General features: G+C 54.0%; 1 protein-coding gene across 1 annotated transcript in view; it reads right to left on the reverse strand.

The window, feature by feature from the left end:
* The window catches only part of LOC140480163 (pancreatic alpha-amylase-like), a 34,131-nt gene extending 9,732 nt beyond the window's left edge, over positions 1 to 24,399 (reverse strand). Inside the window, exons 1-6 of the mRNA XM_072574901.1 lie at positions 24,229 to 24,399; positions 20,304 to 20,450; positions 16,662 to 16,859; positions 11,272 to 11,502; positions 11,019 to 11,152; positions 3,896 to 4,018 (exon numbers count right to left, since the gene is read on the reverse strand). Coding sequence (XP_072431002.1) covers positions 3,896 to 4,018; positions 11,019 to 11,152; positions 11,272 to 11,502; positions 16,662 to 16,859; positions 20,304 to 20,450; positions 24,229 to 24,396 — 1,001 coding nt within the window. The 5' untranslated portion in view covers positions 24,397 to 24,399. The remainder of the gene's footprint in view (positions 1 to 3,895; positions 4,019 to 11,018; positions 11,153 to 11,271; positions 11,503 to 16,661; positions 16,860 to 20,303; positions 20,451 to 24,228) is intronic.
* Between the last annotated feature and the right edge of the window lie 555 nt (positions 24,400 to 24,954).

Genomic DNA, 24,954 nt, shown 5'->3' on the forward strand with positions numbered 1-24,954 from the left:
CGTGAGGGACTGGGCTGTTTGTGAGAGGGACTGGGCTGTGTGAGAGGGACTGGGCTGTGTGAGAGGGACTGGGCTGTGTGTGAGGGAGTGGGCTGTGTGTCAGGGAGTGGGCTGTGTGTGAGGGAGTGGGCTGTGTGTGAGGGAGTGGGCTGTGTGTGAGGGACTGGGCTGTGTGTAAGGGACTGGGCTGTGTGTGAGGGAGTGGGCTGTGTGTGAGGGACTGGGCTGTGTGAGAGGGACTGGGCTGTGTGTCAGGGACTGGGCTGTGTGTGAGGGACTGGGCTGTGTGTCAGGGACTGGGCTGTGTGTAAGGGATTGGGCTGTGTGTGAGGGACTGGGCTGTGTGTGAGGGAGTGGGCTGTGTGAGAGGGACTGGGCTGTGTGTGAGGGAGTGGGCTGTGTGAGAGGGACTGGGCTGTGTGTCAGGGACTGGGCTGTGTGAGAGGGACTGGGCTGTGTGTGAGGGACTGGGCTGTGTGTAAGGGATTGGGCTGTGTGTGAGGGACTGGGCTGTGTGTGAGGGACTGGGCTGTGTGTGAGGGACTGGGCTGTGTGTGAGGGACTGGGCTGTGTGTCAGGGACTGGGCTGTGTGTCAGGGAATGGGCTGTGTGTGAGGGACTGGGCTGTGTGTAAGGGATTGGGTTGTGTATGAGGGAGTGGGCTGTGTGTGAGGGACTGGGCTGTGTGTGAGGGACTGGGCTGTGTGTCAGGGACTGGGCTGTGTGAGAGGGACTGGGCTGTGTGAAAGGGACTGGGCTGTGTGAGAGGGACTGGGCTGTGTGAGAGGGACTGGGCTGTGTGTGAGGGACTGGGCTGTGTGTCAGGGAGTGGGCTGTGTGTGAGGGAGTGGGCTGTGTGTGAGGGACTGGGCTGTGTGTCAGGGACTGGGCTGTGTGTGAGGGAGTGGGCTGTGTGTGAGGGACTGGGCTGTGTGTCAGGGACTGGGCTGTGCGTGAGGGACTGGGCTGTGTGTCAGGGACTGGGCTGTGCATGAGGGACTGGGCTGTGTGTGAGGGAGTGGGCTGTGTGTGAGGGACTGGGCTGTGTGTCAGGGACTGGGCTGTGTGTGAGGGACTGGGCTGTGTGTGAGGGAGTGGGGCTGTGTGTGAGGGACTGGGCTGTGTGTGAGGGAGTGGGCTGTGTGTCAGGGACTGGGCTGTGTGTGAGGGAGTGGGCTGTGTGTCAGGGACTGGGCTGTGTGTGAGGGACTGGGCTGTGTGTGAGGGAGTGGGCTGTGTGTCAGGGACTGGGCTGTGTGAGAGGGACTGGGCTGTGTGTGAGGGACTGGGCTGTGTGTGAGGGAGTGGGCTGTGTGTGAGGGAGTGGGCTGTGTGTCAGGGAGTGGGCTGTGTGTCAGGGACTGGGCTGTGTGTGAGGGAGTGGGCTGTGTGTGAGGGACTGGGCTGTGTGTCAGGGACTGGGCTGTGTGAGAGGGACTGGGCTGTGTGTGAGGGACTGGGCTGTGTGTGAGGGAGTGGGCTGTGTGTCAGGGACTGGGCTGTGTGTGAGGGACTGGGCTGTGTGTGAGGGACTGGGCTGTGTGTCAGGGACTGGGCTGTGTGTCAGGGACTGGGCTGTGTGTGAGGGAGTGGGCTGTGTGTCAGGGACTGGGCTGTGTGTCAGGGACTGGGCTGTGTGTGAGGGACTGGGCTGTGTGTGAGGGACTGGGCTGTGTGTGAGGGACTGGGCTGTGTGTGAGGGACTGGGCTGTGTGTGAGGGACTGGGCTGTGTGTCAGGGACTGGGCTGTGTGTGAGGGAGTGGGCTGTGTGTCAGGGACTGGGCTGTGTGTGACGGACTGGGCTGTGTGTGAGGGACTGGGCTGTGTGTCAGGGATTGGGCTGTGTTAACAACTCTCTGTAGTTTCTTACAGTCCTGGGCAGAGCAGTTACCATACCAAGCCGAGATGCACCCGGACAGAATGTTTTCTATGGGGCATATATATAAATTAGTCAGAGTCTTCATGGATATGTCAAATTTCCTTAAGTTTATAAGCACCGTCTGTTCATTCACCCAAGGCCTGCTCTATCTCATAGATGCTTCAGCTCCTATACTATTTGCTGTCATCTGTGGTCCCCATACACTTTTCCAATATGATTGAAAATTTAACCCTTGACTAACTGAAACTGATGCAACCCCTTCCTATATGAACCCCATATCCCTGGGCCCCCTTCATGTCCAAAATCCTATTGACCACTGTCTTGAATTTGAAAAAAATAAACTTCATTTTCTCCAGTAAGAGGCCAGGTTCACAGACTCTCACATTTTAAACAATATCCAGCTTTATGATGAAAAGGAAAAATTTGTAACCTCCACGTGATGTTGCAAGTGCCATGTTTCCACCTTGAGAGTATGGAAACTGCTTGGTTACTCCATGGACAATCCTGAACTCATTCAAACAAAATTCACCCAAACAACACGAGACCTGATCTTGAGAAATAACTTCATGCATGACGCCTTATCATATCCTTTTTGAAAATTCAAATACACTACATTTACTTGTTCCCTTGTATCTGCCCTGCTAGTTACAAACTTAGGAATCTCTCATTGATTTCTCAAATACAATTTCCCATTCATAAATCCATGTTGCTTCTACTTAATACTATGATGATGTTCCAACCATCTTTTTCACACATTCCAGAGAATAGATTACATTATTTTCTCTCTGACTGATGTTAGGCTAATGCAGTGGGTAACTTACTTCTTGACTCCCCAAATCCAGTGCCCCACTTACAAGGGACAAGTCAGGAGTGGGATGGAATACTCCCCACTTACCTGGATGGGGGCAGCTCCAACAACACTCAAGAAGTTTGACACTATTTTATCGGAAATGAAAGGTTTCAGAAAAGATTTATAAGGATGTTGCCAGGGTTGGAGGATTTGAGCTACAGGGAGAGGCTGAACAGGCTGGGGCTGTTTTCCCTGGAGCGTCGGAGGCTGAGGGGTGACCTTATAGAGGTTTACAAAATTATGAGGGGCATGGATAGAGTAAATAGACAAAATCTTTTCCCTGGGGTCGGGGAGTCCAGAACTAAAGGGCATAGGTTAAGGGTGAGAGGGGAAAGATATAAAAGAGACCTAAGGGGCAACGTTTTTCACACAGAGGATGGTACGTGTATGGAATGAGCTGCCAGAGGATGTGGTGGAGGCTGGTACAATTGCAACATTTAAGAGGCATTTGGATGGGTATATGAATAGGAAGGGTTTGGAGGGATATGGGCCGAGTGCTGGCAGATGGGACTAGGTTGGGTTGGGATATCTGGTCGGCATGGACGGGTTGGACCGAAGGGTCTGTTTCCGTGCTGTACATGGACTGCAGTGGTTCAAGAAGGCAGCTCACCCCCACCTTCTGGGTTAAAATCCTGGTGCTCACTCCGTAAGAGAACTGTTGGTGCAGCTGCACAATATAAACCATCAAGGACTCAGGAAGGTGGAGCAGCAGCAGCCCCTAGTCAGGACAGGTCGGGATGGGTCATAAATGCAACACCAACATCACTATGAACGAATGAATAACAATAAAGTGGCCCATTGTTCCACATTTTCACTCTTGCTCCTTTCTGAAACTGCAATGTCATTGTTAATTCCTGCTAATTCCTGGAAAATGCTCCAGACTCTAAAGAGTGAAAGGAATTAACAGGCTCGGACAGGGGTCACCAGGTTCAGTGGATTTGACAGCAGTGAGCTATTATTTTCTCCACTATGTTTAAATGAAGTTTATTTTTAAAGACAAGGCTGAGAGGAACTCAACGTGAAGTCTTTCGGAAGGGCTTGGTGAGACTGCATATTGTCAGACTGAATGGACTCTTGCTGCACAGCACCATGTGATGACATTTCGATGGTAAAGACAGTGAGTGGTGAGGTTTGCAGGAGCACAGCACAGTAACTGGGTGATTACCTGGAGTCCCAGAAGGTGAGAATGGACGCCCCACCAGCTCCTTGTCCTCGCTGGGTGTCATGGTTATCAACAAAGACCAAGGCCCGGTCATTGGGCATGAAGGCCCAGCCTTCACCCCAGTTCCTGCAAAGAATGTGTTCACCAGAGTTAGCCCCAAATACAACAACTGATGGGAAAGTGAGGTTCATACGTTTGAAGGTGTCCCTCACAGAATAGAAAGTGTTCACAGCCAATCACATACAGTTTCAAGTCCCACGTTCCCGTTGAAGGTTTAGGTCGTGCACTGATCAGGTGAAGGACAAGAAAGCAAAATTCAAGGAATAACAAAAACTTGTACCTCAGGAGGGAAGCTGTTCAGGAGATTGCAAGGCAACAATGACTTGCCGAGGGATTGCATTGGAGAAAGCAAAGGGGAGCGAAAGGATCCTGAACTCTCAGGGAATGAGAAAACCTCACCACGCTGAATCTGGTTTTGGTTGTGAGGAATGGGTCCCAGAATTCCAATAACTGTCATTAACGCCATGTACACAGGAACCACAGAAGGCCCCACCCCCCATCACCAAACCATCATCTCCCAGACCATACAGAACCTCATCACCTCAGGAGATCTCCCACCCACAGCTTCCAACCTCATAGTCCGGGAACCCTGCACTGCCCGGTTCTACCTCCTTCCCAAGATCCACAAGCCTGACCACCCTGGCCGACCCATTGTCTCAGCATGCTCCTGCCCCACTGAACTCATCTCTACCTACCTCGACACTGTCCTATCCCCCCAGTCCAGGAACTCCCCACATACGTTCGAGACACCACCCACGCCCTCCACCTCCTCCAAGACTTCCGTTTCCCCGGCCCCCAACGCCTCATCTTCACCATGGATATCCAATCCCTCTACACCTCCATCCGCCATGACCAGGGCCTCCAAGCCCTCCATTTTTTCCTCTCCAGACGTCCCCAACCGTACCCTTCCACTGACACTCTCATTCGTTTAGCCGAACTGGTCCTCACCCTTAGCAATTTCTCCTTTGAATCCTCCCACTTCCTCCAGACCAAAGGGGTAGCCATGGGCACACGTATGGGCCCCAGCTATGCCTGTCTCTTTGTTGGCTACGTAGAGCAGTCGATCTTCCGTAATTACACCGGCACCACTCCCCACCTCTTCCTCCGCTACATTGATGACTGCATTGGCGCCACCTCGTGCTCCCGCGAGGAGGTTGAGCAATTCATCAACTTCACCAACACATTCCACCCTGACCTTAAATTTACCTGGACCATCTCTGACACCTCCCTCCCCTTCCTGGACCTCTCCATCTCCATTAGTGACGACCGACTTGACACTGACATTTTTTACAAACCCACCAACTCCCACAGCTACCTGGATTACACCTCTTCCCACCCTACCTCTTGCAAAAATGCCATCCCGTATTCCCAATTTCTCCGCCTCCGCCGGATCTGCTCCCAGGAGGACCAGTTCCACCACAGAACACACCAGATGGCCTCCTTCTTTAGAGACCGCAATTTCCCTTCCCACGTGGTTAAAGATGCCCTCCAACGCATCTCATCCACATCCCGCACCTCCGCCCTCAGACCCCACCCCTCCAACCGTAACAAGGACAGAACGCCCCTGGTGCTCACCTTCCACCCTACAAACCTTCGCATAAACTAAATCATCCGCCGACATTTCCGCCACCTCCAAAAAGACCCCACCACCAGGGACATATTTCCCTCCCCACCCCTTTCTGCCTTCCGCAAAGACTGTTCCCTCCGTGACTACCTGGTCAGGTCCACGCCCCCCTACAACCCACCCTCCCATCCTGACACCTTCCCCTGCCACCGCAGGAACTGTAAAACCTGTGCCCACACCTCCTCCCTCACCTCTATCCAAGGCCCTAAAGGAGCCTTCCACATCCATCAAAGTTTTACTTGCACATCCACCAATATCATTTATTGAATCCGTTGCTCCCGATGTGGTCTCCTCTACATTGGGGAGACTGGGCGCCTCCTAGCAGAGCGCTTTAGGGAACATCTCCGAGACACCCGCACCAATCAACCAAACCGCCCTGTGGCCCAACATTTCAACTCCCCCTCCCACTCTGCCAAGGACCTGGAGGTCCTGGGCCTCCTTCACCGCCGCTCCCTCACCACCAGACGCCTGGAGGAAGAACGCCTCATCTTCCGCCTCGGAACACTTCAACCCCAGGGCATCAATGTGGACTTCAACAGTTTCCTCATTTCCCCTTTCCCCACCTCACCCTAGTTCTAAACTTCCAGCTCAGTAACTGTCCCCTTGACTTGTCCGGACTTGTCCTACCTGCCTATCTCCTTTTCCACCTATCCACTCCACCCTCTCCTCCTTGACCTATCACCTTCATCTCCTCCCCCACTCACCCATTGTACTCTATGCTACTCTCTCCCCACCCCCACCCTCCTCTAGTTTATCTCTCCACGCTTCAGGCTCACTGCCTTTATTCCTGATGAAGGGCTTTTGCCCGAAACGTCGATTTTCCTGCTCCTCAGATGCTGCCTGAACTGCTGTGCTCTTCCAGCACCACTAATCCACAATCTGGTTTCCAGCATCTGCAGTCATTGTTTTAACCGAATGATTATTTTAAGTTGGTTCCGAGGGTAGCTCCCAGCACAGACACAATTGTTCAGCAAGAACTGTCCAACACAGGATTACACTTAACAGACAGCAACAATTGAACAATAATGTGCATAAATTCCACGCTCATATGATTCCCAGAACATTTGCTGTAAGATCTGACGACTGCAGATCAAACAGAAAAAGATTTACTTCACAATAGGCAGAGGATGAAATGTTTACAAAAGCCGCACTGTCAGAGGGTCAGTGCTGAGGGAGTGCCGCACTGTCAGAGGGTCGGTGCTGAGGGAGTGCCGCACTGTGGGTGGGTCAGTGCTGAGGGAGTGCCGCACTGTCAGAGGGTCGGTGCTGAGGGAGTGCCGCACTGTCAGAGGGTCGGTGCTGAGGGAGTGCCGCACTGTAAGAGGGTCAGTGCTGAGGGAGTGCTTCACTGTAAGAGGGTCAGTGCTGAGGGAGTGCTTCACTGTCAGAGGGTCGGTGCTGAGGGAGTGCCGCATTGTGGGTGGGTCAGTGCTGAGGGAGTGCCGCACTGTCGGAGGGTTAATGCTGAGGGAGTGTTGCACTGTCGGAGGGTCAATACTGGAGGAGTGCCGCACTGTCAGAGGGTCAGTGCTGAGGGAGTGCCGCACTGTCGGAGCCTCACGCCTGAGGGAGTGCCGCACTGTCAGAGGGTCAGTGCTGAGGGAGTGCCGCACTTTCAGAGGGTCAGTGCTGAGGGAGTGCCGCACTTTCAGAGGGTCAGTGCTGAGGGAGTACTGCACTGTTGGAGGGTTAGTGCTGAGGAAGTGCTGCACTGTCGGAGGGTCAATACTGGAAAGTGCCGCAATGTCGGAGGGTCAATACAGAGGGAGTGCCGCACTGTCAGAGGGTCAGTGCTGACGGAGGGTCGCACTGTCAGAGGGTCAGTGCTGAGGGAGTGCCGCACTGTCAGAGGGTCAATACAGAGGGAGTGCCGCACTGTCAGAGGGTCAGTTCTTAGGGAGTGCCGCACTGTCGGAGGGTCAGTGCTGAGGGAGTGCCGCACTTTCGGAGGGTCAGTGCTAAGGGAGTGCTGCATTGTCGGAGGGTCAGTGCTGAGGGAGTGCCGCACTTTCGGAGGGTCAGTACTGAGGGAGTGCTGCACTGTCAGAGGATCGGTGCTGAGGGAGAGCCGCAATGTCAGAGGGTCAGTGCTGAGGGAGTGGGTACTGTTGGAGGGTCAGTGCTGAGGGAGTGCTGCACTGTCAGAGGGTCAGTGCTGAGGGAGTGCCGCAATGTCAGAGGATCGGTGCTGAGGGAGAGCCGCAATGTCAGAGGGTCAGTGCTGAGGGAGTGGGCACTGTCGGAGGGTCAGTGCTAAGGGAGTGCTGCATTGTCGGAGGGTCAGTGCTGAGGGAGTGCCGCACTGGCAGAGGGTCAGTACTGAGGGAGTGGTGCACTGACGGAGGGTCAGTACTGAGGGAGTGCTGCACTGTCGGAGGGTCAGTGCTGAGGGAGTGCCACACTGTCGGGGGGTCAGTGCTGAGGGAGTGCTGCACTGTTGGAGGGTCAGTGCTGAGGGAGTGCCGCACTGTCAGAGGGTCAGTGCTGAGGGAGTGCCGCAATGTCAGAGGATCGGTGCTGAGGGAGAGCCGCAATGTCAGAGGGTCAGTGCTGAGGGAGTGGGCACTGTCGGAGGGTCAGTGCTAAGGGAGTGCCACATTGTCAGAGGGTCAGTGCTGGGGGAGTGCTGCACTGTCGGAGGGTCAGTGCTGAGGGAGTGCCGCACTGTCAGAGGGTCAGTGCTGAGGGAGTGGGCACTGTGGGTGGGTCAGTGCTGAGGGAGTGCCGCACTGTCAGAGGGTCAGTGATGAGGGAGTGCCGCACTGTCAGAGGGTCAGTACTGAGGGAGTGCCGCACTGTTGGAGGGTCAGTGCTGATGGAGTGCCGCACTGTCGGAGGGTCAGTACTGAGGAAGTGCCACACTGTCGGAGGGTTAGTACTGATGGAGTGCCGCACTGTCAGAGGGTCAGTGCTGAGGGAGTGCCGCACTGTCGGAGCGTCACGCCTGAGGGAGTGCCGCACTGTCGGAGTGTCAGTACTGAGGGAGTGCCGCACTGTCCGAGGGTCAGTGCTGAGGGAGTGCTGCACTGTCAGAGGGTCAGTACTGAGGGAGTGCCGCACTGTTGGAGGGTCAGTGCTGATGGAGTGCCGCACTGTCGGAGGGTCAGTACTGAGGAAGTGCCACACTGTTGGAGGGTTAGTGCTGAGGGAGTGCTGCACTGTCGGAGGGTCAATACTGGAGGAGTGCCGCACTGTCAGAGGGTCAGTGCTGAGGGAGTGCCGCACTGTCAGAGGGTCAGTGCTGAGGGAGTGCTGCACTGTCGGAGGGTCAACACTGGAGGAGTGCCGCAATGTCGGAGGGTCAATACTGAGGGAGTGCCGCACTGTCAGAGGGTCAGTGCTGAGGGAGGGCCGCACTGTCAGAGGGTCAGTGCTGAGGGAGTGCCGCACTGTCAGAGGGTCAGTACTGAGGGAGTGCTGCACTGTTGGAGGGTTAGTGCTGAGGAAGTGCTGCACTGTCGGAGGGTCAATACTGGAGGAGTGCCGCAATGTCGGAGGGTCAATACAGAGGGAGTGCCGCACTGTCAGAGGGTCAGTGCTGAGGGAGTGGGCACTGTCGGAGGGTCAGTGCTAAGGGAGTGCTGCATTGTCGGAGGGTCAGTGCTGAGGGAGTGGGCACTGTGGGTGGGTCAGTGCTGAGGGAGTGCCGCACTGTCGGAGGGTCAGTGGTGAGGGAGTGCTGCACTGTCGGAGTGTCAGTACTGAGGGAGTGCCGCACTGTCAGAGGGTCAGTACTGAGGGAGGGCTGCACTGTCGGAGGGTTAGTGCTGAGGGAGTGCCACACTGTCGGAGGGTTAGTACTGATGGAGTGCCGCACTGTCAGAGGGTCAGTCCTGAGGGAGTGCCGCACTGTCAGAGGGTCAGTGCTGAGGGAGTGCCGCACTGTCGGAGCGTCACGCCTGAGGGAGTGCCGCACTGTCGGAGTGTCAGTACTGATGGAGTGCCGCACTGTCCGAGGGTCAGTGCTGAGGGAGTGCTGCACTGTCAGAGGGTCAGTACTGAGGGAGTGCCGCACTGTTGGAGGGTCAGTGCTGATGGAGTGCCGCACTGTCGGAGGGTCAGTCCTGAGGAAGTGCCACACTGTCGGAGGGTTAGTGCTGAGGGAGTGTTGCACTGTCGGAGGGTCAATACTGGAGGAGTGCCGCACTGTCAGAGGGTCAGTGCTGAGGGAGTGCCGCACTGTCAGAGGGTCAGTGCTGAGGGAGTGCGGCACTGTCGGAGGGTCAACACTGGAGGAGTGCCGCAATGTCGGAGGGTCAATACAGAGGGAGTGCCGCACTGTCAGAGGGTCAGTGCTGGGGGAGTGCTGCACTGTCGGAGGGTCAGTGCTGAGGGAGTGCCGCACTGTCCGAGGGTCAGTGCTGAGGGAGTGGGCACTGTGGGTGGGTCAGTGCTGAGGGAGTGCCGCACTGTCAGAGGGTCAGTACTGAGGGAGTGCCGCACGGTTGGAGGGTCAGTACTGAGGGAGTGCCGCACTGTCGGAGGGTTAGTGCTGAGGGAGTGCCACACTGTCGGAGGGTTAGTACTGATGGAGTGCCGCACTGTCAGAGGGTCAGTACTGAGGGAGGGCTGCACTGTCGGAGGGTTAGTGCTGAGGGAGTGCCACACTGTCGGAGGGTTAGTACTGATGGAGTGCCGCACTGTCAGAGGGTCAGTCCTGAGGGAGTGCCGCACTGTCAGAGGGTCAGTGCTGAGGGAGTGCCGCACTGTCGGAGCGTCACGCCTGAGGGAGTGCCGCACTGTCGGAGTGTCAGTACTGATGGAGTGCCGCACTGTCCGAGGGTCAGTGCTGAGGGAGTGCTGCACTGTCAGAGGGTCAGTACTGAGGGAGTGCCGCACTGTTGGAGGGTCAGTGCTGATGGAGTGCCGCACTGTCGGAGGGTCAGTCCTGAGGAAGTGCCACACTGTCGGAGGGTTAGTGCTGAGGGAGTGTTGCACTGTCGGAGGGTCAATACTGGAGGAGTGCCGCACTGTCAGAGGGTCAGTGCTGAGGGAGTGCCGCACTGTCAGAGGGTCAGTGCTGAGGGAGTGCGGCACTGTCGGAGGGTCAACACTGGAGGAGTGCCGCAATGTCGGAGGGTCAATACAGAGGGAGTGCCGCACTGTCAGAGGGTCAGTGCTGGGGGAGTGCTGCACTGTCGGAGGGTCAGTGCTGAGGGAGTGCCGCACTGTCCGAGGGTCAGTGCTGAGGGAGTGGGCACTGTGGGTGGGTCAGTGCTGAGGGAGTGCCGCACTGTCAGAGGGTCAGTACTGAGGGAGTGCCGCACGGTTGGAGGGTCAGTACTGAGGGAGTGCCGCACTGTCCGAGGGTCAGTGCTGAGGGAGTGGGCACTGTGGGTGGGTCAGTGCTGAGGGAGTGCCGCACTGTCAGAGGGTCAGTACTGAGGGAGTGCCGCACTGTTGGAGGGTCAGTGCTGAGGCAGTGTGAAAGTCTGCCCCTACCTTAAGTACGCCATCTTTTCCCCATTCCAACGGCGGACCACCGTGCCCAGTTTGGCTCCATACTTGAATTCCGTCACTCGGCCCAACCCGAAATACTGCGAGGATTTCACTGGCTCCCCTCCCAGATCGATCACCTGGGAAATGTAGGGGGAGATGGTGAGCGTGGATCTGGGGACTGGGGTAGCGGGGGTGGGTGGTGGGTGTCGGGGTGGGGGGGGGGCTGTTAGGGGCGGGAGCAGGCCGAGGGACCCACCTCCTGGTAGATGAATGGTTTGGAGCCGCTGCTGAACCAGCGAGTGTTGAGGGTGTTGAGCTTCTGGAAGATTGCCCCCATGTCTCCAGGCCACATGTGCTTCGCAGCGTCCACACGGAATCCGGCCACGCCCAGCTCAATCAGGTGGTTCAGGTACTCTGCAATCTTGCCTCTCACATAGTCCTTCTGCAAGGCCAGGTCCAGGAGACTCACCAGCCTGCAGTCCCGTACCTGGGGCAGAACATCCTCACTTCAATTCTCAACGTTATCCCAAAGAAAACAAGCTGCATTTCCCCAAAGGCCATGAGTTCCTTGCAAAGATTTCACAGAAACGTTACCAGACATGGACCTACCAATCAGGATGGGGGACAAAAATATTGAAGAACTGCTGATCCTGGACATCAGAAAAAAAAGCACCAGCAATTGCTGGAGAAACTCAGCAGGTCTGGCAGAGAGCAGAGTTAACATTTCGAGTTCAGGGACCTTCAGAACTGACTGTAGTTGGGAAATGATTGGAAAATATGCTGGATCTGGGGAGTGGGGGTGGGGATGGAGTCCCAAGAGACAGGACAACAGCTACACAGTCAAAGGAATGGGGAAGGGTGAGTGTGGGAGTAGGAGCAGAGGACACTGGGTTGTTTCTGATAATAGCACATGTGAGGACAAGCCTGGTGTGTGGGGATTAGGGTAAGGACATGGCTTTGGATAACAGGCTGGAGGGAGTTACAGAGATAGAGAGGGGGTGTAGGGGCTGGAGGGGATTACAGAGATAGGGAGGGGGTGTAGGGGCTGGAGGGGGTTACAGAGATAGGGAGGGGGTGTAGGGGCTGGAGGGAGTTACAGAGATAGGGAGGGGGTGTAGGGGCTGGAGGGAGTTACAGAGATAGGGAGGGGGTGTAGGGGCTGGAGGGGGTTACAGAGATAGGGAGGGGTGTAGGGGCTGGAGGGGGTTACAGAGATAGGGAGGAGTGTAGGGGCTGGAGGGGATTACAGAGATAGGGAGGGGGTGTAGGGGCTGGAGGGGGTTACAGAGATAGGGAGGGGGTGTAGGGGCTGGAGGGGGTTACAGAGATAGGGAGGGGGTGTAGGGGCTGGAGGGGGTTACAGAGATAGGGAGGAGTGTAGGGGCTGGAGGGGATTACAGAGATAGGGAGGGGGTGTAGGGGCTGGAGGGGGTTACAGAGATAGGGAGGGGGTGTAGGGGCTGGAGGGGGTTACAGAGATAGGGAGGAGTGTAGGGGCTGGAGGGGATTACAGAGATAGGGAGGGGTGTAGGGGTTGGAGGAAGTTATAGAGATAGGGAGGGGTATAGGGACTGGAGGGGGTTATAGAGATAGGGAGGGGGTGTAGGGGCTGGAGGGGATTACAGAGATAGGGAGGGGTGTAGGGGCTGGAGGGGATTACAGAGATAGGGAGGGCGGTAGGGGCTGGAGGGGGTTACAGAGATAGGGAGGGGTATAGGGGTTGGAGGGGGTTACAGAGATAGGGATGAGGTGTAGGGGCTGGAGGGGGTTACAGAGATAGGGAGGGGGAGTAGGGGCTGGAGGGGGTTACGGAGATAGGGAGGGGGTGTAGGGGCGGGAGGGCTTACAGAGATAAGGAGGGGGTGTAGGAGCTGGAGGGGGTTACAGAGATAGGGAGGGGGTGTAGGGGCTGGAGGGGGTTACAGAGATAGGGAGGGGGTGTAGGGGCTGGAGGGGGTTACAGAGATAGGGAGGGGGTGTAGGGGCTGGAGGGGGTTACAGAGATAGGGAGGGGTGTAGGGGCTGGAGGGGATTACAGAGATAGGGAGGGCGGTAGGGGCTGGAGGGGGTTACAGAGATAGGGAGGGATGTAGGGGTTGGAGTGAGTTATAGAGATAGGGAGGGGGTGTAGGGGTTGGAGGGGGTTACAGAGATAGGGAGGGGGTGTAGGGGCTGGAGGACGTTACAGAGATAGGGAGGGGGTGTAGGGGCTGGAGGGGGTTACAGAGATAGGGAGGGGGTGTAGGGGCTGGAGGGGGTTACAGAGATAGGGAGGGGGTGTGGGGGCTGGAGTGGGTTACAGAGATAGGGAGGGGGTGTAGGGGCTGGAGGGGGTTACAGAGATAGGGAGAGGGTGTAGGGGCTGGAGTGGGTTACAGAGATAGGGAGGGGGTGTAGGGGCTGGAGGAGGTGACAGAGAGAGGGAGGGGATATCGGGGCTGGAGGGGATTACAGAGATAGGGAGGGCGGTAGGGGCTGGAGGGGGTCACAGAGATAGGGAGAGGGTGTAGGGGCTGGAGTGGGTTACAGAGATAGGGAGGGGGTGTAGGGGCTGGAGGGAGTTACAGAGATAGGGAGGGGTGTAGGGACTGGAGGGGGTTACAGAGATAGGGAGGGGATATCGGGGCTTGAGGAGGTAACAGAGATATGGAGGGGTATAGGTGCTGGAGGGTGCTACAGAGATAGGGAAGGGGTGTAGGGGCTGGAGGGGGTTACAGAGATAGGGAGGGGGTGTAGGGGCTGGAGGGAGTTACAGAGATAGGGAGGGGTGTAGGGACTGGAGGGGGTTACAGAGATAGGGAGGGGATATCGGGGCTTGAGGAGGTAACAGAGATATGGAGGGGTATAGGTGCTGGAGGGTGCTACAGAGATAGGGAAGGGGTGTAGGGGCTGGAGGGGGTTACAGAGATAGGGAAGGGTATAGGGGATGGAGGGGGTCACAGAGATACGGAGGGGTGTAGGGGCTGGGGGGTGCTACAGAGATAGGGAGGAGTGTAGGGGCTGGAGGAGGTGACAGAGATAGGGAGGGGATGTAGGGACTGGAGGGGGTTACAGAGATAGGGAGGGTGTGTCGGGGTTTACAGAGATAGGGAGGGGTGTAGGGACTGGAGGGGGTTACAGAGATAGGGACGGGGTACAGAGGCTGGAGGAGGTAACAGAGATAGGGAAGGGGTGTAGTGGGTTACAGAGATAGGGAGGGGGTATGGGGGCTGGAGGAGGTAACAGAGGTAGGGAGGAGGTATAGGGGCTGGAGGAGGTAACAGAGATAGGGAGGGGGAGTAGGGGCTGGGGGAGGTTACAGAGATAGAGAGGGGTGTAGAGGCTGCAAGAGGTGACAGAGATAGGGAGGGGATGTAGGGACTGGAGGGGGGTACAGAGATAGGGACGGGGTACAGAGGCTGGAGGAGGTAACAGAGATAGGGAGGGGGTGTAGTGGGTTACAGAGATAGGGAGGGGGTATGGAGGCTGGAGGAGGTAACAGAGATAGGGAGGAGGTGTAGGGGCTGGGGGAGGTTACAGTGATAGAGAGGGGTGTAGAGTGCAAGAGGTGACAGAGATAGGGAGGGGATGTAGGGGCTGGAGGGGGTTACAGAGATAGGGAGGGGGTGTAGGGGCTGGGGGGGGTTACAGAGATAGGGAGGGGGTGTAGGGGCTGGAGGGGGTTACAGAGAGAGGGAGGGGATGTAGGGGCTGGAGGGGGTTACAGAGAGAGGGAGGGGCTGTAGGGACTGGAGGGGGTTACAGAGATAGGGAGGGTGTGTCGGGGTTTACAGAGATAGGGAGGGGTGTAGGGACTGGAGGGGGTTACAGAGATAGGGACGGGGTACAGAGGCTGGAGGAGGTAACAGAGATAGGGAAGGGGTGTAGTGGGTTACAGAGATAGGGAGGGGGTATGGGGGCTGGAGGAGGTAACAGAGGTAGGGAGGAGGTATAGGGGCTGGAGGAGGTAACAGAGATAGGGAGGGGGAGTAGGGGCTGGGGGAGGTTACAGAGATAGAGAGGGGTGTAGAGGCTGCAAGAGGTGACAGAGATAGGGAGGGGATGTAGGGACTGGAGGGGGGTACAGAGATAGGGACGGGGTACAGAGGCTGGAGGAGGTAACAGAGATAGGGAGGGGGTGTAGTGGGTTACAGAGATAGGGAGGGGGTATGGAGGCTGGAGGAGGTAACAGAGATAGGGAGGAGGTGTAGGGGCTGGGGGAGGTTACAGTGATAGAGAGGGGTGTAGAGTGCAAGAGGTGACAGAGATAGGGAGGGGATGTAGGGGCTGGAGGGGGTTACAGAGATAGGGAGGGGGTGTAGGGGCTGGGGGGGGTTACAGAGATAGGGAGGGGGTGTAGGGGCTGGAGGGGGTTACAGAGAGAGGGAGGGGATGTAGGGGCTGGAGGGGGTTACAGAGAGAGGGAGGGGCTGTAGGGGCTGGAGGGGGTTACAGAGATAGGGAGGGGATGTAGGGGCTGGAGGGGGTTACAGAGATAGGGAGGGGGTGTAGGGGCTGGAGGAGGTGACAGAGATAGGGAGGGGGTGTAGGGGCTGGAGGAGGGACAGAGATAGGGAGGGGTGTAGGGGCTGGAGGGGGTTACAGAGATAGGGAGGGGGTGTAGGGGCTGGAGGAGGGACAGAGATAGGGAGGGGGTGTAGGGGCTGGAGGGGGTTACAGAGATAGGGAGGGGTTTAATGCTGGTGGAAATTTCAAGTTCAGGTTGTGTCAGAGCCCGAATGTGACTGATGTTTTCCACTGAATGCCCAGTATTATTCTATCACCTGGTGGTGGGGTCCGTTTGGAGGTGGCGGAAATGGCGACGGATGATACGATGTACATGGAGGTTGGTGGGGTGGTAGGTGAGGACCAGTGGGGTTCTGTCCTGGTGGCGATTGGAGGCGATTGGGCTATCCTTCCATATCCGCCACAAATTCACCTGCACCTCCACACACATCATTTACTGCATCCTCTGCACCCGATGTGGCCTCCTCTATATTGGGGAGACAGGCCGCCTACTTGCGGAACGTTTCAGAGAACACCTTTGGGACACCCGGACCAACCAACCCAACCGCCCCGTGGCTCAACACCTCAACTCCCCCTCCCACTCCACCAAGGACATGCAGGTCCTTGGACTCCTCCATCGTCAGACCATAGCCACATGACAGTTGGAGGAAGAGCGCCTCATCTTCCGCCTGGGAACCCTCCAACCACAAGAGATGAACTCAGATTTCTCCAGTTTCCTCATTTCCCCTCCCCCCACCTTGTCTCAGTCAAATCCCTCGAACTCAGCACCACCTTCCTAACCTGTAATCTTCTTCCTGACCTCTCCGCCCCCACCCCCACTCCGGCCTATCACCCTCACCTTAACCTCCCTCCACCTATCGCATTTCCATCGCCCCTCCCCCAAGTCCCTCCTCCCTACCTTTTATCTTAGCCTGCTGGACACACTTTCCTCATTCCTGAAGAAGGGCTTATGCCCGAAACGTCGATTCTCCTGCTCCTTGGATGCTGCCTGACCTGCTGCGCTTTTCCAGCAACACATTTTCAGCTCTGATCTCCAGCATCTGCAGTCCTCACTTTCTCCCAGGGGAGTCTGCTGGCCTGGGCTGACATCTATTAGTGTATCATGGTGAGGGATGCAGTTATTGTGGAGTCGCCCCTTACCTGGTCAATGTCATTGTAGTTTTCAATGTTGCCACTTGCAGATTTACACTTGCCATCATTAAAATCCAAGGACGAGTAAGGAACTGCGGGAAAACTTTCTGCTCCTGCATCAAAGTATGACTTACAGGAAGAATGTGTGCCAGAGCCACCTCCTGCTCCACACATGTGGTTAATCACAGCATCTGCATAGATTCGAACCTAAAAGGATTTATTGAAGAGAAAGAGGTGATGGAATTCTGCAGGACCGATGGTCAGCTCAGTTTGTGGACACATCCCTCACAGTCAGCTCACTTCTCACTTTGACGTGTACTGAGTGTTGGAATGAAAGAAACGGAGTCAGTTTGTGCTCAGCCATCTCTCAGTGTCAACAGGAAGAGGGTGAGCCATGTCTCTGGATGGACCCCCGAATGGTTGGGAAGGCAACTGGTGAGTCTAGGTCAGAGTGGTGCTGGAAAAGCACAGCAGTTCAGGCAGCATCTGAGGAGCAGGAAAATCGACGTTTCAGGCAAAAGCCCTTCATCAGGAATTCTCAGGTTCCTGCCCGAAACGTCGATTTTCCTGCTCCTCGGATGCTGCCTGACCTGCTGTGCTTTTCCAGCATCACTCTGATCTAGACTCCGATCTCCAGCATCTGCAGTCCTCACTTTTGCCTCAGCAACTGGGTGAAGACTAACACAAGGAGTCTGCAGAGGGAGATAGAGAGAAGACCGAGTATAATGTGGGAAAATGTGGAGCTATTACCTTTGACAGGAAGAATAGAGAAGTTGAATATTATTTAAATGGAGAGAAACTGCAGAAAGCTGCGGAACAGCGGGATTTGGGAATCCTCATCTGTGAATCCAAGCTTCGCTGGTCATAGAGAACGCAAATGGAATATCAGCCTTTGTTTCCAAGGGAACGGAGTGGGCAGGTAGGAGCCCCTTCTCCAACTATCCAAGGCCAGGTGATAGCTCCTTCTCTTGAAGATGTGACCAGTTCCGGTCTCCTGATCTGAGGATCCATGTGCTGACATTGCAGGCTGTCCAGTCAGCTGACACTGAAGCTGGTCTGGGAGGGAGCTGTCTGATGGGGAGGGGTTGAGTCAGTTGGGCCTGCACTCATTGGAGTTCAGAAGAATGAGAGGCAAACTTATTGAAATGAAGACGATTCTTCAGGGGACTTGACAGGGTCAGTGTGGAGAGGGCGTTTCTCCTGTGGGAGACTCTAGGACAAGGGCATTTCACCTCACGATGAGGGGGTCACCCAATTAACACAGAAATGAGGAATAATGTCTTCCCTCAGAGAGGGCAGTGAATCCATGGAGTACTTTACAGCAGAGGGCTGTCAAGGCTGGGACATTAACCATATTCAAGGCAGAGAGAGAGAGAGAGATGTTTAATCAGGAAGAGAATCAGGGTTATGGGGAAAAGGCAGGAAAGTGGAGTTGAGGATTATCAGGTCAGCCATGATCTCACTGAATGGCAGAGCAGGCTCGATGGGCTGAGTGGCCTACTCTGCCCATAGACCTGATGGTCTGATGGTCTTTCTCCCTCTGGTCAGCTCTAGCTGACTCCAGGAGACTCCGTGTTGTTGTTACCCAGTTTCAGCTGGTTCACCCAGGCTCCTCATGGGGCAGCAACCTGATAAATACCCAACATGCACACAAGTCAGAACACACCCTTCCCACACCCTCAAAACCATAATCCCCTTAGTACCGACAGTGCGGCACTCCCTCAGCACTGACCCTCTGACAGTGTGGCACTCCCTCAGCACTGACCCTCTGACAGTGCGGCACTCCCTCAGCACTGACCCTCTGACAGTGTGGCACTCCCTCAGCACTGACCCTCTGACAGTGCAGTACTCCCTCAGCACTGACCCTCTGACAGTGCGGCACTCCCTCAGCACTGACCCTCTGACAGTGCGGCACTCCCTCAGTACTGACCCTCTGACAGTGCGGCACTCCCTCAGCACTGACCCTCTGACAGTGTGACACTCCCTCAGCACTGACCCTCTGACAGTGCGGCACTCCCTCAACACTGACCCTCTGACAATGTCCACTCCCTCAGCACTGACCCTCCGACAGTGTGGCACTCCCTCAGCACTTACCCTCTGACAGTGCGGCACTCCCTCAGCACTGACCCTCTGATAGTGTGGCACTCCCTCAGCACTGACCCTCTGACAGTGCCCACTCCCTCAGCACTGACCCTCCGACAGTGTGGCACTCCCTCAGCACTGACCCTCCGACAGTGTGGCACTCCCTCAGTATTGACTCCAGCTGAGGTGTAACAAATGTCTTTTGCAAATTCACTAGCGGCTCCTTGCACCTGTACCCTTCACCCCCTACCCAAGAAACCGAGAACACTGTGTGATTTGTTTACTGCTCCCCACTACCTTCAATGATCTGTGCACATAATAACCATAATTACTCCGAACATTAAAAATGGTTGGTTACATGTTCTCCAGGACATACAAACATCAACACACTGCAGGGGCGATGTGTCCTGGGAGGGACAGTCAGACTAACTGGAGAAACACCGGTCAATACAGGCCATGATGGAAATTAGACAATGGCCAGGGTTTGATTGCAGAGACATGAATGTGAAAAATGGTGAAATCCTGTTAACTCTAATGAGATCTTGGTTAGATCACACATGGGACACTGTGTACAGTGCATTCTCCATCCGTCACAGGAACACAGGGCCAGGTTGACAGAAACACTCAGCAGGGTGGCTCAACACGGGGGGGGCGGGGAGCTGACAGAAGCCACAAAGAACATGGAAGGATAGATTGGTGCAAATGTATGGGAGAGGTTTCACTTGTGAAGCAGGGGGTGTGGGGGGGGAATGGCAGGCTGTCCAGATCAGACACAGCCCTTCAGATAAAAATCCCTGCAGCAACTCAGGAGAAATGTCTTCACCCAGCGACTGGGGGGAACAGGGCACTCACTCCCACAGGGAGGGGGGGGACGTGGGACTCACTCCCACAGGGAGGGGGGGGGATCGTGGGACTCACTCCCACGGGGGGGGGGGGGGAAACGTGGGACTCACTCCCACAGGGAGGGGGGGGACGTGGGACTCACTCCCACAGGGAGGGGGGGGGGAACGTGGGACTCACTCCCACGGGGGGGGGGGGGGGAAACGTGGGACTCACTCCCACAGGGAGGGGGGGGGGGGGGCGTGGGACTCACTCCCACGGGGGCTGGGGGGCGGGGGGAGGGGAAAATGGGACTCACTGTCACAGGGAGGGGTGGGTAGGGGAATATTGTGGACACATTGAGGGGGAAGATGGACAAACACATGAGGGGGAAAGGAATCAAAGGGTCTGTTGACAGGGTGAGGTGATGAAGGGATAGAAAGAGGCTCATTTGGAGTAGAATCCCCAGGACAGAACAGATGGGCCAAATGGCCTGTTTCACAGCAGAGATTGGGTATAACGCTGGTTGTTGGCTGAGACCCAGGCAATAGGACCCTTCGGTGTGCAGTTGACTGTGTATTGGTTGTAAATAATCCAATACAGACACCAATCACATTGTGAGATTGCTGCTTGTTGCTGTTAAACTGAGACATGGGAAAACCCAATCAATGGCCTTCAGGAAAGGCTTGCATTGCTGGTGCAGGACGAGTTACACTGACTAGAGAAAGAAAGGTTCGTTGAACAACTTACACCGACGTTGTTGCACCTTGTCACCATGTCTATGAATTCCTTCTCGTTGCCTGATCTCGAGCAAATCTTGTAACTGATTGGCTGGTACCGCTCCCACCAAGGTCTCCAGGGATCATCAAGGACAATGTGCTCATTGGGAGGTGAAATCTGTCACAGCAACACAGCAGAGACCAGTCACTGTTGGGGTTTTAGGTATCATCAACTTCCCTCCTCAACCGATTAAACATTGACAAAATTCCACCACATTCATCCAGAAAACTTCCAAGTTCCTCCACGGCCTCAACTTCATCTCTGTCAACTCCATAAATCACAACCTGTCCCTATCCCTGTAACCTCCTACACCCCCTCCCTATCTCTGTAACCTCCTCCAGACCCTCCATCCCTCCCTATCTCTCTAACCTCCTCCAGACCCTCCATCCCTCCCTATCTCTCTAACACCCTCCAGCCCCTACAACCCCTCCCTATCTCTGTCACCTCCTCCAGACCCTCCATCCCTCCCTATCTCTCTAACCCCCTCCAGCCCCTCCATCCCTCCCTATCTCTGTCACCTCCTCCAGCCTCTACACCCCTCCCTATTTCTGTAAAATAGATTTCTATCAACACAGTGACACCCAATGCTCTCGAATCCTTGCTGAGCTTCCTACAGAACCGCTGTCATGCCTTTAGCTGTAGCTCAGTGAAAAGCACATTGCCTGACCATGGAGTGGGCTTGTTTCTCTCTTCCTAGACCAATAGCATGACCACCACAGCAGCAACTCCCCATTCTCACACGAATGGCTTTTCTAATGAGCTTCATTGCAATAAATGACTCAACTCCCATTGAATAACTTTTGTCACATATCCTTGTTTCACACTTTGAATATCTCCTTGAACACTCTCTAATGTTACAGACTGTCCCAGATCCAGGGGTAACCAGCACACCCACACCCCCTGTGACTACGTTGCTACTGACCCATCAGATAGCATCACCTTGAGGCAAAATATACATTATACTATGAAAGGTCTCAGCAATGTTAAGATACGTACCTTTGTAAATTGCATATTTAACTGTGGTGACATTGTAAGAGGAGCTCGTGATAATGTCACTGGGTTACCAATCCAGTCACCCGGTTTAATGCTCTGGGGATATGAATCTGAGTCCCACCAGGGCAGCCAGTGAAATGTTAATTCACTAAGAGCTGGAATTTAAAGGCAGCCTAACAATAACTGTATAATCACAGGCGATTATTGTAAAGCCTGTCTGGGTCACTAATGTCCTTACGGAAGGAAATCTGCCATCCTTACCTGGTCTGGCCTACATGTGACTCCCAGCCCTCAGCCACATGGCTGACTCTTAGGGATAAGCAATAAATAGCAGCAATAGCCATGTCCTGGGAATGATTTGTTTTGTATGAAAAGCTCCGTTCACCTTTAGTCTCTGTGCCAGCTGCTTTGTGAAAGGAACAGTTGGTGCTTTCACCATTAGCTCACCGTGTTCCTGAGACAGGAAGGTCGTCAGACATTGGAAAACTGTCCCTCACTGACTGAGTCAGGAGGAAAATTCCTGTCCCATTTACAAACATACAAATACGGGAATTCGGAGCATTCAGGCCCTCAAACCTGCTCCACCTTTCAAAACAATCCTGGCTGACTTGTTTCAATGTAAATACCACATTCTCATTGGCCTCCCAGGTTCGATCCCAGCCTCGGGCAGCTGTCTGTGTGGAGTTTGCACATTCTCCCTGTGTCTGTGTGGGTTTCCTCCCACAATTCAAAGATGTGTAGGTCAGGTGGATTGGTCAGGCTAAATTGTCTATGTTGTTAAGTGCATTAGTAAGAGGGTGTTAGATCTGGGTGGGCTGCTCTTCAGAGGGTCAGTGTGGACTTGATGGGCCAAAGGGCCTGTTTCCACACTGTAGGGAATCTAATCTAGTTACATGGATGTTGTAGCCCGTTACAGAAAAACACTCAAGAGAAGGGAAGGACTGGCAGCCCCATGTTCTAGGGTTTCGATGTTTCAAGTGAGACAGAGACGGATGGGGAAGGGGAGTGGCATTATTGATTAAAGAGAATATCTCAACTCCACAATGACAGAACATCTTGTAGGGCTCATCGAGTGAGGCCTTATGGGTAGAGCTCAGGAATAAGAAAGGTTCAATCACTACAATGGGGTTATACTATAGGCTCCCAATAGTCAGTGGGAGATGGAGAAATAGATATGTAGGTAGATCATGGAAACATGCAAAAATAATAGGTTGTTGTAGTGGGTGATTTTAACTTTCCCAATATTGACTGGGACTCACTTAATGCCAGGGGCTTTGATGGGCAGAATTTGTTAGGTGCATCCAGGATGGTTTATTGGCATGAAATGTCCTTGGCAAGTAGGATTAAGAAGAATGCCAAGGCATTTTATATATATACTAGGAGCAAGTGGGTAACCAGGCAAAGGGTATGTCCACTCAAAGACAATGCAGAGAATTTATGCGTGGAGCCAGAGGACGTGGGTGATGTCCTTAATGTGTACTTCACACTGTTAGTCACCAAGGAGAAGGATGTGGGTAATGGCAAGATTAGGGTGGGTACATTGAGTTAAAGGAGGGGTGTTGGGGATATTGAAAAACACTAAGGTAGGTAAGTGCCCAGGACCTGATGGGATCAATCCCACGTCCCTAAAAGAGGCAAGAGAGAACATTGCTGGGTCTTCACAAGAGAACCTTACATCCTCTTCAGAGCTGGTTAATTATTCATGTATAATTAATATAACCTGCACCTTCCATTTAGCTTCAGCACTGCTGGTAAACTTTATAATTCTGTTGAAACAATACAATATTCACAATACCATTAAAGCTTATAGTTTCTAATCATTTCAGCTCCTGATTTGCTGTGTAACATTGGAAACCAAATGCTGGAGGTTCTAAAAATATTAAAATAAAAAAGGCATCTCCTTCCTGCCTGTGACCAAACTACCCACTCGGCACACTTTACATGTTGCATAAACCTTATTTAAAACAACTCCTTTCCAGTGAATTCCCACTTTGGGAATTCCCAGTTCCTCAGTATAGTCACTCGAATTCTATCCCCATCAGGTCAAGACTCTCCCACACTGACCGTGTGCTTGAAATCCTTCCCTTCCCTAACACTGTGAGGAGTCACTCAGCAGCTTAGCTTCCTTTTACTGGAATCAACACTCACTGACTCAGGAGGTTTCACGTGAATGATAGATAACTGCCCCAATTTGTTTACCCAGTAAAATTGCTCTAAAGAAATGGGGTAATGTTTGATTTGCTAATGCTTTCTCTCCTTCCCTACCTGAGTTGCATTTCCATTCAACCTGCAATCTTAGCTGACTGACTCTCCTGTAAGTGAGGGCCAGTTCGTAGGACCATGGAATCCCTAGGGTGGAAGTGGGCCATTCAGCCCATCAAGTCCACACCGACCATTCCAGCTAGAGCATTCCAGCTAGACTCACTACATCCCTGTAACCCTGCATTTCCCATGGCTAACCCATATCCCTGGACACTATGGGCAATTTCCCATGACCAATTCACCCTGACCTGCAGGTCTTTGGACTGTGGTAGGAAACCGGAGCACCCGGAAAATATGCAAATTCCACTCACATTCTCCCAAGGGTGGAATTGAACCCAGGTCCCTGGTGCTGTGAGGCAGCAGTGCTAACCACTGAGCCACCGTGCCACCCCTTCAATCCCTGTCTACTCTGTAAAGATTACTTAGATTTCGCACAGCTTGATTAAATCTCCACTTGACCTTCTCTATTCAAAGGAGAACAATCCCAGTTTTTTAATCTCCCTGCATTACTCAAGTCCCTCATCTCTGGGATCACCCGGATAATCCCCAATTTGACCTGCTCTGTTTAAAGAAAAAAGGCCTCCATTTCTGTGGCCATTACAATTTACCCCGAGAAGGGCGAATGGATTCCTCTGGATACCTGAACACCCCCAAAGCCATTGGGGGCCAAGTAACGCTCACACTCATCTGCAATATCCGTCCAGCGCCACTCAAACAAATGGACAATGGACGTCCGCCCAGGCACCATGTGTGGGTCATATTGTGCCAAGCAGCCTCCGAGAAACACCAGCAGAACCAAAAACTCCATCTTCACCACAGAGTTGGCTGAGTGGCCTCAGCAGCTCATTATTTATACCCTTATTTGAACAAACTATTAATTATCAGAAACAGAATTTTCCAAATAACAGAGAAATCAATATTTGATAAAGACAGAGTGCAGCTGGACAGTAACAAAGACTATCCCACTGCAGTTTACATTGAATTGCAGCCCATTTGCTGAGCAGTAATGATTAATCAACAAAGTAGAATTTTAGCTTAATAACTGGCATTTACCTCAATCACACTTTTGTTCATAAAAACAAAAATGACATTGCAGTTCCAGCAGAAAAAAAAACCATTCAGCCCAACTGCTCTGTGCCAGTGTTTCTGTTCCTCAACCCTGCTCTTCATCTGACCCTGTCAGCCTCACCATCGATTTCCTTCTCGTAAGAACATCACAACTAGGAGCAGGAGTAGGTCGTCTGGTCCTTCAAGCCCACTCCAAGATCATGGCCTCAATTCCACATACCCACCCTCTCAGTATAACCCTCAACTCCTTCACTGTTCAAAAAAATGATCTATCTTAGCTTTAAAAATATTCAGTGAG

The sequence above is a fragment of the Chiloscyllium punctatum genome, chromosome 7 (assembly GCF_047496795.1).
Source record: "Chiloscyllium punctatum isolate Juve2018m chromosome 7, sChiPun1.3, whole genome shotgun sequence".
In the NCBI taxonomy this organism is placed as follows: Eukaryota; Metazoa; Chordata; class Chondrichthyes; order Orectolobiformes; family Hemiscylliidae; genus Chiloscyllium; species Chiloscyllium punctatum.